The sequence below is a fragment of the Salmo salar genome, chromosome 16 (genome assembly GCF_965601325.2).
Source record: "Salmo salar chromosome 16, fSalSal1, whole genome shotgun sequence".
Classification (NCBI taxonomy): Eukaryota; Metazoa; Chordata; class Actinopteri; order Salmoniformes; family Salmonidae; genus Salmo; species Salmo salar.
This window is the reverse complement of record NC_138306.1, coordinates 63,515,127-63,529,315: the sequence shown is the minus strand read 5'-3', so window position 1 is coordinate 63,529,315 and position 14,189 is coordinate 63,515,127. Positions and strand designations below refer to the sequence as shown.

The following is a 14,189-nucleotide window of genomic DNA, read 5'->3' as shown; positions in this document are numbered from 1 at the left end:
CACTTCAGGGTGGTGTATATGGGGATAGTATATGGCCTACATGAACTATTAAGTACTCTGTATCCAACTAAGATAGATAAAGATAAGAAAACGTTTTCTTATTTTACCCTGTAAGACAAACAGACATACAAACAATCAAGACAGACAGAGGGGCAACACTTGTGGGTGCGCCCCTGCCCCTACTGCAGATGGAGTGGCTTTCTGTAAAATGTGTAGCATGTATGCGTGTACGCGTGATCTCACCTCTTTGGCCACAGTGTGCCAGTGCAGGTGGCTCTCACACATGTCCATGCGCTCCTGGTGCAGGAACTTGCACTTATCAGGAACCAGCAGGGCATCACTGACAAACTCCCCCACTGCAACATACACAGACAGAGCCAAATATACAGACATAAGAAAAGAAAGAAAAATAAAAAAGCCAACAAAATAACCACTTTTTACTAAGGGATGGAACTGAAATAGTACAAACGCACACATAAATCTCAATTTATACCTAGGCATCGGTAGGGCACCACGATGTGCAGGTGACTGCGGCACTGCTTGCGGCCCTTCTTGCACCAGTTCTGGACGCTGACTGGCTGGTTGGCCTCCACCACGTTGGTGATCTGCAGCTCAGGGTATACCTGGGAGAAGAAAAAACACGGAGTCTGTCTATCATTATCTCCTTTCACCCCCCCATCCCATTTTCTATCTATGATTGATCTCTCCCTCTCCACATCCCTCTCTCCCACATCACTACCCATCTGTCCCACCAGCCGTTCACAGGGCGGTGAGCACTCTTTCGCTCTCTCCCAATCACTATTCGTCTACATCCTCCCATCTGTCCCTACCATCCAGTCACAGCCCTCTTTCTCACTTACTACCAATGCCTCTCTCCCCCTCCCCATTATATAGTGTATTGATATTGTGCGTAGGTCCCGTGTGGCTCAGTTGGTAGAGCATGGCACTTGCAACGCCTGGGTTATGGGTTCGATTCCCATGAGGAACTAGTACGAACAAATATGAAAATGTATGCACTCACTACTGTAAGTCCCTCTGGATAAGATTATCTGCTAAATGACATAAATGTGTATTTAGTATGGTGACCTAACAAAATGTATTTCTATGGATATTATAGTTGGTCCTCTGTAGCTTAGTTGGTAGAGCATGGCACTTGCAATGGCAGAATACTGATACTACTAATAATAATAATGTTGGTGCTTACAATTGTCCCATTTCATACGCGTGCAAGTGTGTATTATACGCATGTGTGAATTGGAAATTCGTTTTTTGCATATTCCACTCCCCCTGAGATACCCTCGGAGAGTGCCATTACTGACAGTGACCCTGGAGCAATTAGGGTTAAGTGCTTTGCTCAAGGGCACGTCAGATTTTTCACAGAGTCGGCTCAGGGATTCAAATCAGCGACCTTTTGGTTACTGGCCCAACACTCTTAAAGGGATACTTTGGGATTTTGCCAACGAGGCTACTATCTAATTCTCTAGAGTCAGATGAACTCGTGGGTAACATTATGTCTCTGTGTCCAGTATGAAGGAAGTTAGGGGTAGTTTCGCAAGCTAATACTGACTAGCGTGTAGCGCAATGACTGGAAGTCTATGGGTATCTGCTAAAAATGTATGCGCGCTTGACTAAGTCACCTTTGAATAAAAGCGTCTGCAAAATGGAATACATTTTATTATTAAACACTACCAGTCAAAAGTTTTAGAACACCTACTCATTTCAAGGGTTTTTCTTTATTTTTACATTGTACAATAATAGTGAAGACATCAAAACTATGTAACCAAAAAAAAAAAAAAAAAAAAAAAAGGGTTAAACAAATAAAAAAACATTTTATATTTGAGATTCTTCAAATCGCTACCCTTTGCATTGATGCCAGCTTTGCACACTCTTGGAATTCTCTCAACCAGCTTCATGAGGTAGTCACCTGGAATGCATTTCAATTAACAGGTGTGCCTTGTTAAAAGTTTATTTGTGGAATTTCTTTCCTTCCTAATGCGTTTGAGCCAATCACTTGTGTTGTGACAAGGTATACAGAAGATAGCCATATTTGGTAAAAGACCAAGTCCATATTATGGCAAGAACAGCTCAAATATGCAAAGAGAAACGACAGTCCATCATTACTTTAAGACGTGAAGCTCAGTTATTACGAAAAATTTCAAGAACTTTGAAAGTTTCTTCAAGTGCAGTAGCAAAAACCATCAAGCGATATGATGAAACTGGCTCTCATGAGGACTGCCACAGGAATGGAAGACCCAGAGTTATCACTGTTGCAGAGGATAAGTTCATTAGAGTTACCAGCCTCAGAAATTGCAGCCCAAATAAATGCTAAACACAGTTCAAGTAACAGACATCTCAACATCAACTGTTCAGAGGAGACTGTGTGAATCAGTTGTTCATGGTCGAATTGCTGCAAAGAAACCATTACTAAAGGACACCAATAAGAAGAGACTTGCTTGGGCCAAGAAACCTGAGCAATGGACATTAGACCAGTGGAAATATGTCCTTTGGTGTGGAGTCCAAATTGGAGATTTCTGGTTCCAACCACCGTGTCTCCGTGAGACGCGGTGTGGGTGAACGGATGATCTCCGCATGTGTAGTTCGCACTGTAAAGCACGGAGGAGGTGTGATGGTGCTTCGTTGGTGACACTGTCTGATTTATTTAGAATTCAATGCACACTTAACCAGCATGGCTACCACAGCATTCTGCAGCGATACGCCATCCCATCTGGTTTGGGCTTAGTGGGACTATCACTTGTTTATCAACAGGACAATGACCCAACACATCTCCAGGCTGTGTAAGGGCAATTTTAACAAGAAGGAGAGTGATGAGTGCTGCATCAGATGCCCTGGCCTCACAAATGACCCAACCTCAACCAAATTGAGATGGTTTGGGATGAGTCAGACTGCAGAGTGAAGGAAAAGCAACCAACAAGTGATCAGCATATGTGGGAACTCCTGTTGAAAAAGCATTCCAGGTGAAGCTGGTTGAGAGAATGCCAAGAGTGTGCAAAGCTGTCAAGGCAAAGGGTGGCTATGAGAAGAATATAAAATATATTTAGATTTTTTGGTTACTACATGATTCCATGTGTTATTTCATTGTTTAGATGTCTTCACTATTATTCTACAATGTAGAAAATAGTAAAAATAAAGAAAAACCCTTCAATTATTAAGTGTTCTACTTTTGACTGGAAGTGTATATTAAGTTATTGTATCGTATCATATTGTATCCAACCCCAATCTCCATACCTCCTGACAGTACTGCAGGATGCCCTCCTTGGTGCCGATACAGCTCTTGGTGCCGGAAGGGTCTGACTCCCACTTGCCGCTCTGGACATCCACGTGCATGTTGAGCTTCCCACAGAACATGGCCACCTGGGGCTCCGCCAGCAGGCCCATCCCACCATCTGTCGGCACCTTGAGAGGAGGGAGGGAGGAGAGACAAGAGATGTTCATTTACTCTCCTTCTGTAGTATTACAATGTGCCAATGGCACCTATACAGGTAGGCATGTGTGAGAAGTAAGAAACCCAAATGGTCAGCAGCAAAGACTTGATACAACATTTTACTAAATAGGTTCCTTTCATTTCTACAGGTTACTGTCATTGTTGTTTGCCAGGGAGAACCGTTCAAGATGGCAGCAGTTTAACCTCTTGTCGTTCGCCTAGGATAGGGGGCGCTACAGCGATTTTTGAAAGAAATTCGTGCCCATTTTAAACGGCCTCCTACTCAAACTCAGAAGCTAGGATATGCATATAATTAATACTTGTGGATAGAAAAACACCCTAAAGTTTCTAAAACTGTTTGAATGGTGTCTGTGAGTATAACAGAACTCATATGGCAGTCAAAACCCCGAGACTGATCGTAACAGGAAGTGGAATTCTGAATTGCAGACTCAACTTCATCAGTTTGCCTGTAAATCACACAGTGAGCAATGGTTCATTGAGCACTTCCTATTGCTTCCACTAGATGTCCCCAGTCTTTACAAAGTGATTTGAGCCTTCTACTGTGAAAACTGAATGAATGAGACGCAGTGGAACGTGGTCACACGGAGAGGGCCATCACCATTATGACGCCGGTGCCCCTGGCAACCCTCCCCTTTTGAAACGTTTTGAAACACAATGCAATCGTCCCCCTTGAATCTTATTGGAGCTCTGGTTGAAAAAGGCCCTAAAGATTTGTTATACAACGTTTGACATGTTTGAACGAACCTAAATTAAAAAAAAATGCATTTTATTGAAAGAGTAGTCCCGCAGCCGACGGAACTTTTGGTGCAGCCTTCAGAACGCGCTAACAAGAACAAGCTATTGGAACATAAAGGATTAACTTTTTCGAACGAAAATACATTTGTGGACCTGGGATTCCTAGAAGTGCTTTCTGATGAAGATAATCAAAGGTAAGGGATTATTGACAATAGTATACAAGACTAGATTTGATATGCGATTGTTCCAAGATGGCGCTGACCTGTAACGGTAGCCTATTTTTCTGAGTATCGCATCCCCTTTTATCGCAAAGTGTGATTACCCAGTAAAGTTCTTTTTAAATCTGGCATTACAGGTGCTTTCAAGAGATATTCATCTATAAATCTTAGAATGACAATATTACATTTTAAAAATGTTTTCGAATAGTAATTTAGTAAATTGTAGCGCTGTTTCACCGGATGCATTTGAGGGAAAATAGTTAGTCAACGTTACGCGCCGATGTAAAATGCTGTTTTTATATATAAATATGAACTTTATCGAACAAAAGAATGCATGTATTGTGTAACATGATATCCTAGGGGTGTCATCTGATGAAGATTGTCAAAGGTTAGTGCTGCATTTAGCTGTTTTTTGGTTATTTGTGATGCATGTGGTTGGTCGGAAAATGGCTGTGTGGCTACTTTTACGATATATTCCTCTAACATAATCTAATGTTTTGCTTTTGCTGTAAAGCCTTTTTGAAATCGGACAACGTGGTTCGATTCAGGAGAGGTGTATCTATAAAACGATATAACATAGTCCTATATTTGAAAAAAAATATTAAATTTCGTTATGCTAATGGCGATAGGATTTTTCGCTGGATGTCCATCCCACCCGACCAGGGGTTAACAGATGCTCCACAAAGAATTGACAATACATGACACGTAGAACAATATAATAAAGAATGTTTAAAAATACATTTTCGTAAAACATCATAATGATGTAGAGAAGGGATGGACAGGACAGAGGGATGGAAGACTGGAGAAAAAAAAAACTACAAATGTGTAAGAAAGGGAGAGAACGGGGCAATGATTAAAGAAAAAAAAAGCGGGAGAGGCAGGAATAAGAGGAGAACAAAGATGGAAAAATAGGGGGAAGATGGCTTGAGGTGTAAGTGGGGAAAAGACAAAAGGGTTGAGGGAGGAGATATAGGCCCTTTATTAGTAAAATACTTTTGACCAGGGCCCAATTGAGTGCCCTTTGGGATAGAGGCACAGATTAGAGTTTGGGTGCCGTTTCAGGCATTGACTTGTTACATCAACAAGGCTCCGGTGTGAGTTTTCCCCTTAGTACAGGTCTAGGATTAGCTTCCCCTCCCCCAATCCTAACCTTAACGATGTGTGGGAAATGCAATACTGCGTCCTAGGGGAAAATTCCCACTACACCCACCCATCAATGGTAAAAGAGGCTTTCTTTGAGGATCTTTGATGGTGAGAGAAAAGATTACTGTAGACTTTCCTACTGAATTGTGATTGACAAACCCATAGCACCACTGCAGACTCTTACGAAACCTTCCCAAACCTATTAAGCTTTTACACACGCACGCAAACATATTGGATAGCATGCACACACACTCACTGCACACATATCCTAGATATCCCACAGGTGGCAGCACTGAGAAAGAATACGTACTGTAGTATGCCAGCCTGCCAAGGGGTTTTCATGCTTGGCTTCGCGAGCCTTTGTTGTCCATCCGGTGCCTATTCACGGGTACTAATTATATTATGTAACTGTATACAGCTATCTGAGAGTATGTGAGTGTGTCCATTGCTACTGCATAAGGAGGTTTTGTAATGAGAATCCTGTAAGGGAGGTGGGGACAAACGAAAGACTGAAAGACAGCCTTGTACTAGGGAACGAGGGAGGAAAAAGAGGGAGAGCGAGAGGAGAGAAAGAGAGACCGATTGCATTGTGTTTTTCTATAATCTTGTTAGTGGTTTGGCAGTAAAACAAATGTTTGTGAAGTAGAGGATGACGTACTGTAAATGGAGTTGATTCTCTTACGAGCTAATGCACAATGTAATCCTTATCCACACACACAGTGCACGCACATTCATTCAGACGCATGCACACACACGCACATTCATTCAGACACTCGCGCACACACGTCCATTAATATGCATGCGCACTCAGTGCACTGTGCATGCACACATTCTGGCATGCACGTCTACACGCACAAACAAACTCAGACAGACCAGATTGCAGTGTAGTTCTATGAGGGACGGATGTGGCGCCTAAAGAAGTTAAGTTCAAGGCCACATGCCCTAGCGCCATGGAAATCTGTAACTCCCACACGGTCGCTCATACGGAATCAGTAGAAAAACCACGTGAAATCACTTGTGTTAGTGTCTTCTATCAATCAAATGTATTTATAAAGCCCTTTTTACATCCGCAAAGGTCAAAGTGCTATACAGAAACCCAGCCTAAAACATCAAACAGCAAGCAATGCAGATGTAGAAACACGGTGGCTAGGAAGAACTACCTAGAAAGGCAGGAACCTAGGAAGAGACCTAGAGAGGAACCAGGCTCTGAGGGGTGGCCAGTCCTCTTCTGGCTGTGCTGGGTGGAGATAAGAGTACATGGCCCTTTAAGGCCAGATTGTTATAAAACCGACAAACAAGTTAAAAGATTAGCGTGTGTGAATGTATTCGTCCATGTGTACAGTAAACTAGGGTTGGGCGGTATCTAGATTTTCAGTCATACCGTTTCATTACAGAATGTGCACACAAGGGTCGCTATTTAAAAAAGAAAAATGCAACCCACAAAGCTATTTAGGAAACAGGGATCTTGTTCCAGGAGGGGATTGAATGTCTCTGCTTTAACCTCTTACATCTAGACGTTCCGCTAGCGGAACACCTGCTCCAATATCCAATGATGGGCGTGGCGCGAAATACAAAGTCCTCAAAAATCCAAAAACGTCCATTTTTCAAACATATGACTATTTTACACCATTTTAAAAAGACAAGACTCTCCTTTATCTAACCACACTGTCCAATTTCAAAAAGGCTTTACAGCGAAAGCAAAACATTAGATTATGTCAGCAGAGTACCCAGCCAGAAATAATCAGACACCCATTTTTCAAGCTAGCATATAATGTCACAAAAAACAAAACCACAGCTAAATGCAGCACTAACCTTTGATGATCTTCATCAGATGACACTCCTAGGACATTATGTTATACAATACATGCATGCTTTGTTCAATCAAGTTCATATTTATATCAAAAAACAGCTTTTTACATTAGCATGTGACGTTCAGAACTAGCATACCCACCGAAACTTCCGGTGAATTTACTAAATTACTCACGATAAACGTTCACAAAAACCAAATTATTTTAAGAATTATAGATACAGAACTCCTTTATGCAATCGCTATGTCCGATTTTAAAATAGCTTTTTGGTGAAAGCACATTTTGCAATATTCTGAGTAGATAGCTCGCCATCACGGGCTAGCTATTTTGACACCCACCAAGTTTAGCCCTCAACAAACTCAGATTTACTATAAGAAAAATTGGATTACCTTTGCTGTTCTTCGTCAGAACGCACTCCCGGGACTTCTACTTCAATAACAAATGTCGGTTTGGTTCCAAATAATCCATAGTTAATATCCAAATAGCGGCGTTTTGTTGTGCGTTCAAGACACTATCCGAAGGGTTTCGTGACAATTTCAAAATTTCCATTACCGTACTTCGAAGCATGTCAAACGCTGTTTAAAATCAATTTTTATGCGATTTTTCTCGTAAAAAAGAAATAATATTCCGACCGGGAGTCGTTGTTTTCGTTCAAAGACTGAAAATAAAAACATGGAGTCTCCTCGTGCACGCGCCCCCAGTCTCATTGTTCTCAGATCGACCACTATCCAAATGCGCTACTGTTTTTCAGCCATGGCCTGCAAAGGCATCATTCAACGTTTTGCCGCCTTCTGAGAACCTATGGGAGCCGTAGGAAGTGTCACGTTACAGCAGAGATCCTCAGTTTTCAATAAAGAGAGTGTAGAAGGCCAAGGAATGGTCACATCTTAGATTTATACTTAACTTATAGTTCTAAGTAGTGATGGGCCCCCCCAAAAAAGTATATACATATATTATTTTTTAACAGTGTTGAAAATCATAGTGTGTATTTCAAAACACCCCGGTATCTGTAATGAGGGAAGTAACCTAACGTAGCAGGTGTAACATAAAATGCCTGAGCGGTGTTCCTTTCAGCTCCTGATGAGAAAAAAAAAAACTCCTGTTGGGAGAGGTTCTGTTCTGCACTGTTCAACCAATCCAGTAAATGTGGAGGAGGAGTTAAGATGGAGTGTTGCCTTGCTAATGTCCAAAAGTGGAAGTCACATCACAGGCTCTATTTCCATTTCTACTGAAAACCGGGATCTAGTTGTTTACCGATCCCGCAGAGGATGTGAGGGAGGTGACATGGGGACCGCACCACAACTCCTACAGTGCCATCTGGGAGCCGGAGAGGGGTGGAGAATCAACTCCCCACACAACTCTCAAAGTGCAGGGTTAAAGGGATTCTGCAAGATTCAGGTCGTTTTTCTACTTAGAGAAACTCATGAATACAATTTTTGTGTCTCTGCATGCAGTTTAGAGATTATTGAAGTTAGCATATCACTAGATTAGGGCAATTGCTAGAAGTCTCCCGGTACAATAGCCAGTGTCGGGTAATAGACCTTCCAACTACTCCAAAGCTGGGTGGAGGCTCCTGAGTGGTGCAGCGTTCTAAGACACTGCATCGAAGTGCTAGAGGAGTCACTAGACCCTGGTTCGATCCCAGACTGTATCACAACCGGCCGTAATCAGGAGTCCTATAGGGCGGCGCACAATTGGCCCAGTGTCGTCCGGGTTAGTGCAAATAAGAATTAGTTTAACCGACTTGACTAGTTAAATAAAAATAAATGTATAGCCTTTCAAAGCTATATATAAACTCAGCAAAAAAAAAGAAACGTCCTCTCACAGTCAACTGCGTTTATCTTCAGCAAACTTAACGTGTACATTTTTGTATGAACATAAGATTCAACTGAGAAACTGAAAAGAAGTTCCACAGACACGTGACTAACAGAAATTGAATAATGGGGGGGGGGTGTCAATAGCCATTTCTCAAAACAAGAATATACTGATGAGTTTCAGAAGAAAGTTTTGTTTATGGCCATTTTGAGCCTGTAATCAAACCCCAAAAATGCTGATGCTCCAGATACTCAACTAGTTTAAAAGGCCAGTTTATTGCTTCTTTAACTTCACTAGGGTAGGGGGCAGCATTCGGAACTTTGGATGAAAAGCGTGCCCAAAGTAAACTGCCTGCTACTCAGGCCCAGAAGCTAGGATATGCATATAATTGGTAGATTTGGATAGAAAAAAACTCAATTTCCTAAACTGTTAAAATAATGTCTGAGTATAACAGAACTGATACGGCAGGCAAAAACCTGAGGAAAATCCATCCAGGAAGTGCTTTTATTTTAAAAGGCTGTTTTTCCATTGAAAGCCTATCCACCATACAAAGACTTTGGGCCCAGTTCACGATCTCTATGGCTTCTTCTACATGTAGCCAGTCTTTAGGCATTGTTTCAGGCTTTTACTCTGAAACATGAGGGAGATACAGCACTTTCAATGAGTGGACAGTGGAAATTTCCAGACATGAGTCCAGCGCATGACCGGGAGCGCGCTCTCTTTGTTCCTCCTTTTCTATTGACGAAGCTTTTGTCCGGTTGAAATATTATTGATTATGACAAAAACAACCTGAAGACTGATTTTGTATCTTTTATGCATGTTTATTATGAGAATTTCTGTTTTGTTGAGTTTCACGCTCTGCAATTTCACCGGATGTTGTTTGAGACAGTGGATTATTGAACAAAACTGATGTTTTTGGATATAAACATGGACGTTTACCAAACAAAACGAACATTTATTGAGTAAATGGGAGTCTTGTGAGTGCAAACATGAAGATCAAAAGGTAAATGATTATATTTATCACTATTTCTGACTTATGCAACTCCTCTACTTGGCTTGTTACGATTTGTCTGTTGGGGCTGTTCTCAGATAATCGCATGGTATGCTTTTGCCATAAAGCCTTTTTGAAATCTGACACTGTGGTTGGATTAACAAGAAGTTTCTTTAAACCCATGTAAAACACTTGTATGTTTCATGAATTTTTATAATGAGTATTTCTGTTTTTGAATTTGGCGCTCTGCAATTTCACTGCTAGCGTCTCACACCCCCTAGAGAGGTTAATCAGCACAACAGTTTTCAGCTGTGCTAACATAATGCAAAAGGGTTTTGAAATGATCAATTAGCCGTTTAAAATGATAAACTTGGATTAGCTAACACAATGTGCCATTGGAACACAGGACTGATGGTTGCTGATAACGGGCCTCTGTACACCTATGTAGATATTCCATTAAAATAAAAATGTTTTATCACCCGTTTCCAGCAACAGTAATTTACAACCTACACAAATGTCTACACTGTATTTCTGATCAAATTGATGTTATTTTAAATTACAAAAAAAAGGACATTTCTAAGTGACCCCAAACTTTTTAATGGTAGTGTGTAATATATATATTTTACACACACACACACACACACATTTATTTTTAAAAGTGTATATACACATTCATAGTTTACACAATGCTGCAAGCTTCAGGCCAGACCCAAGCTGATACAATGTTTCAAGTTCGTTGCAGACAGCCCACTGTGCTGTATAGGATATTATTTTTAAAAATCCGGATATTTTTTACCTGCAGGATGAAATGTTTATATTTGAAAGGCTTTATGTAGGCTTTTTTGAATTTTTTTTTACATAGTTGTCAATGGTAATAGAAGTTACTTAATGTTTGTATCATTTTCATTTCGATATAATTTTGATTAACCACATGACAATGACTGTGAGATACGAAGTCATCAACAGTACAAATATAAAAAAATATATAAAAAAATGAAATGTATGCATTCACTACTGTAAGTCGCTCTGGATAAGAGCATCTGCTAAATGGCTAAAATGTAATCAACGTAAAAGGTTTTTGGGAAATTGTTGTGTTTTCACTCAACTTTAAGACTAAATCCAATTTCATGGTTAACATTTGTCGATTTCACATTGAACTCAAATGTAAATCAAAACCAGCCGTTGAACTGATGTCTTTGCCCAGTGGGTAGATATGCAGTTAGAGGAAACATCTACTTGTCAGTCATAGCATTGTCTTCTGTATATACCTCGCTTGTGATGTGTGTGCAAGATCAGAGAGTCTTAGTTCTGCTTTACAAGAAATCAATGGTGTAGAACAGGGTTTTCCAACTTTTGATCCACCCCTGCAGTTACTGACAAACTTGATTCAGCTAATTCAGTTCCAGAGAGACAACCTTCATTAGTTTAACATTTGAATAATGTGCATTACTGCAGGGCTGGATCGAAAGTATGCACAACAATGACTGGAGTTGTAGAACCCTGGAGTAGATAGGGTCAGATATGACATGATGCTCCTATACCCACATTATCGTCCCAACCCAAACCGTATTGCTTGGATATTTTCTTTTCACATGGCTAGGTCCAGCCACTAAAAGCGAGCTGAGCTGGCCCCATAACATTTCTATTTCCAGCCCAGAGTGAATAGAGGCATAGTTAGCTTGCCATGCCCCATTCAAATCATGCTGGAAAGAAGCAGGCTGGCCATCATCCCAGTCAGTACTCACTGGAAAGCGAGCCAAAAGAGCACAGTTCAGGTTGACACGAGTTTGAAAAAGGTTATTGTTATACGATGACCCAATTCCACTTGGACAACTGCTGATGTAAAAAGGACTTTAGAATAATTGTTTGAAATTTGACCCAGTTCCATGTCAGCCCCCCACCCCCTACTTATCACTTAGATGTTAAGTGTCTTAAACGTGAAGAAATTGGAATGGAGGCCTACGTGGAGCAATCCCCATATTGCTTTTAGACCTACCCGCTGCTCTGATGTGTGAACACTAAAGGGAAATTGCTCTCCCTCCCTTGCACTCAACCACTTTCCCAGTATTCAAAATCACCTCATCTGTTTTTGCCTTGTAAATAATGTCCTTCCTCTATTCCCTCTCTTCTCCATCCTGCTGCAAACAGTTGGGGGGGGTGTCCTGGGGAGCAGCCAAATCCCACTGCAGTCTTATAAATCAGACTGTTTGGAATGGAAAGGTTAGAAAGAGAGAAAGCAACAAAGTGAGAGACGAAAGAGGGCGTAATATAAATGGACAATGAGGCTTTGTGCGTATGAGGTTCAAGTAAGGTGATGTACGTAAGGTGTATAAACTATGAGCCCCAGTGGAGTAGGGTGAAGTTGCCCCTAGACCCTGATCTTAGTACAGGAAATATAAAGCTGACCCAACGTTTAAGGTTAGGATTGGGGGAGGGAAAGCAGATCCTAGATATGTACCTAGGGAAAACTTCACCCTGGAGCACAAAACAGTCGAGAGGTTTAACAGTAATGGTTTCCTAGGTGCAGGGTTCAAAACATAAGTGAGAAAGGAAAGAAAGATGGGAGAGTGGGAGAGAGAAAGCGAGAGAGAAAAAGAGAACAGAGGAGTAGTGGACATTATGAGAGGAGACAGGGCTTTCCCTGAGCCACCTGCTCCCTCGCTTGCCTCTGCCCACTCTCATCCATCGCCAGCATTGCAATCTCATCTATCGGCTGGCCAGCCTGCCGGCAGTAATCTGGGTAGGGGGATTACGCTGAGCTGCCTGGCTGAGATATCTCACAGTGGTCCCAATCCACACTGATACCACCCATGGTACCCTCCTGCTGCTGTCACAACAAGATACTGTTCCATCCAACTAGATATTTAATGTAAAGTACCCCATATAGGACCATATTTGAGGTAACAGACCTATGTACTGTTGTCGTAAGCACACAGTAAAAGGCTAATACAGTTGATTTAAGTTTAATTTAAAAATCAGGAAAATATGGGAATAACAGTCACAGCTCGCAACATAGAGTTTCCCCCCCCCACACAGCCAACAAACAATTTATACCTGTGCAATTAATGGTCAACCACACCAAATGAAAAGTGATAGCACATCGGGTGACTCTGGGAGAATTGGGTAGAAAGGCATTCGACATGCGGCCAAGTCTACTCAGCACTCCACAATGTAAAAATCGACCTTAATCCAAAGCTTGGTAGTGGTACTAGCCTTACTAGCACAGCACTGGTGGAGAACTCTAATCAATCATGCCTTTCGCCCTGATGCATTGCATGGGTTAATGATCCCAGTTGCACACAGATCCACCAACAAAAAGTTGATGCCATGGAAACTAGAACACATTACAATAGAGCCGGCCACCGCCTGAAAACACAGGGAAGATTTGCCTCATCCTAAAATGTAGGCAATGAAACAGACAGTGTCCGTTTCTGAAAATAAAGTCAGTCAATCCTAAACCCACGTCCAATCTTTGGAATGCGCCTAGCCAGCTGGTGCTAGTAGGAACGTACTGTCAACATGCTTACATATCCACCATAACACAGAGAGAAGAAGCCACATTGATAGTTTTTCTAGGACAGTGTGTAAGGGAAGCAGACCTGGGTATATTGCATTAACAGAAATTACAGTAACCAAACAAACATTGTAGATTTGAAATTATGGGAATTAATGGTAAATGTACTACTGGTGAGCCATCCCCCGCGGCCTCCGCAATGGATTAGTCCACTGAGAAAAAGGTGTCAATAAACACATACCGTAAAAAAATAAACTGCTCGACTAAAAACATTACCAGTCGACAAAATGGGGTCAGCCCTACACAGGACAAATAAAGTTTTTTTTAATTGGATCATGGCCGCATTTCAGTTGGGTGACCTCGTTCGGTGACCTATATTGAAACCAGACAAACATACCAGGTCTCTATCACACATGATCTTTGCTCCATATTGTATCTAAAAGCCACAGACATTGAGTCAGTATTGACTCGTTTGGTTAAACAGAAAACTTGCCTGGTACCT

The 14,189-nt window shown here is 41.4% G+C and overlaps 1 protein-coding gene across 5 annotated transcripts in view; it reads right to left on the bottom strand.

The window, feature by feature from the left end:
* The window catches only part of LOC106574335 (amyloid-beta A4 protein), a 46,496-nt gene that overhangs the window by 15,022 nt on the left and 17,285 nt on the right, over positions 1-14,189 (bottom strand). For all 5 annotated transcript variants that reach the window (XM_045697544.2, XM_082962811.1, XM_045697546.2 and 2 more), the window contains exons 2-4: positions 3,247-3,414; positions 494-623; positions 244-356 (exon numbers count right to left, since the gene is read on the bottom strand). In XM_045697544.2, coding sequence (XP_045553500.1) covers positions 244-356; positions 494-623; positions 3,247-3,414 — 411 coding nt within the window. The remainder of the gene's footprint in view (positions 1-243; positions 357-493; positions 624-3,246; positions 3,415-14,189) is intronic.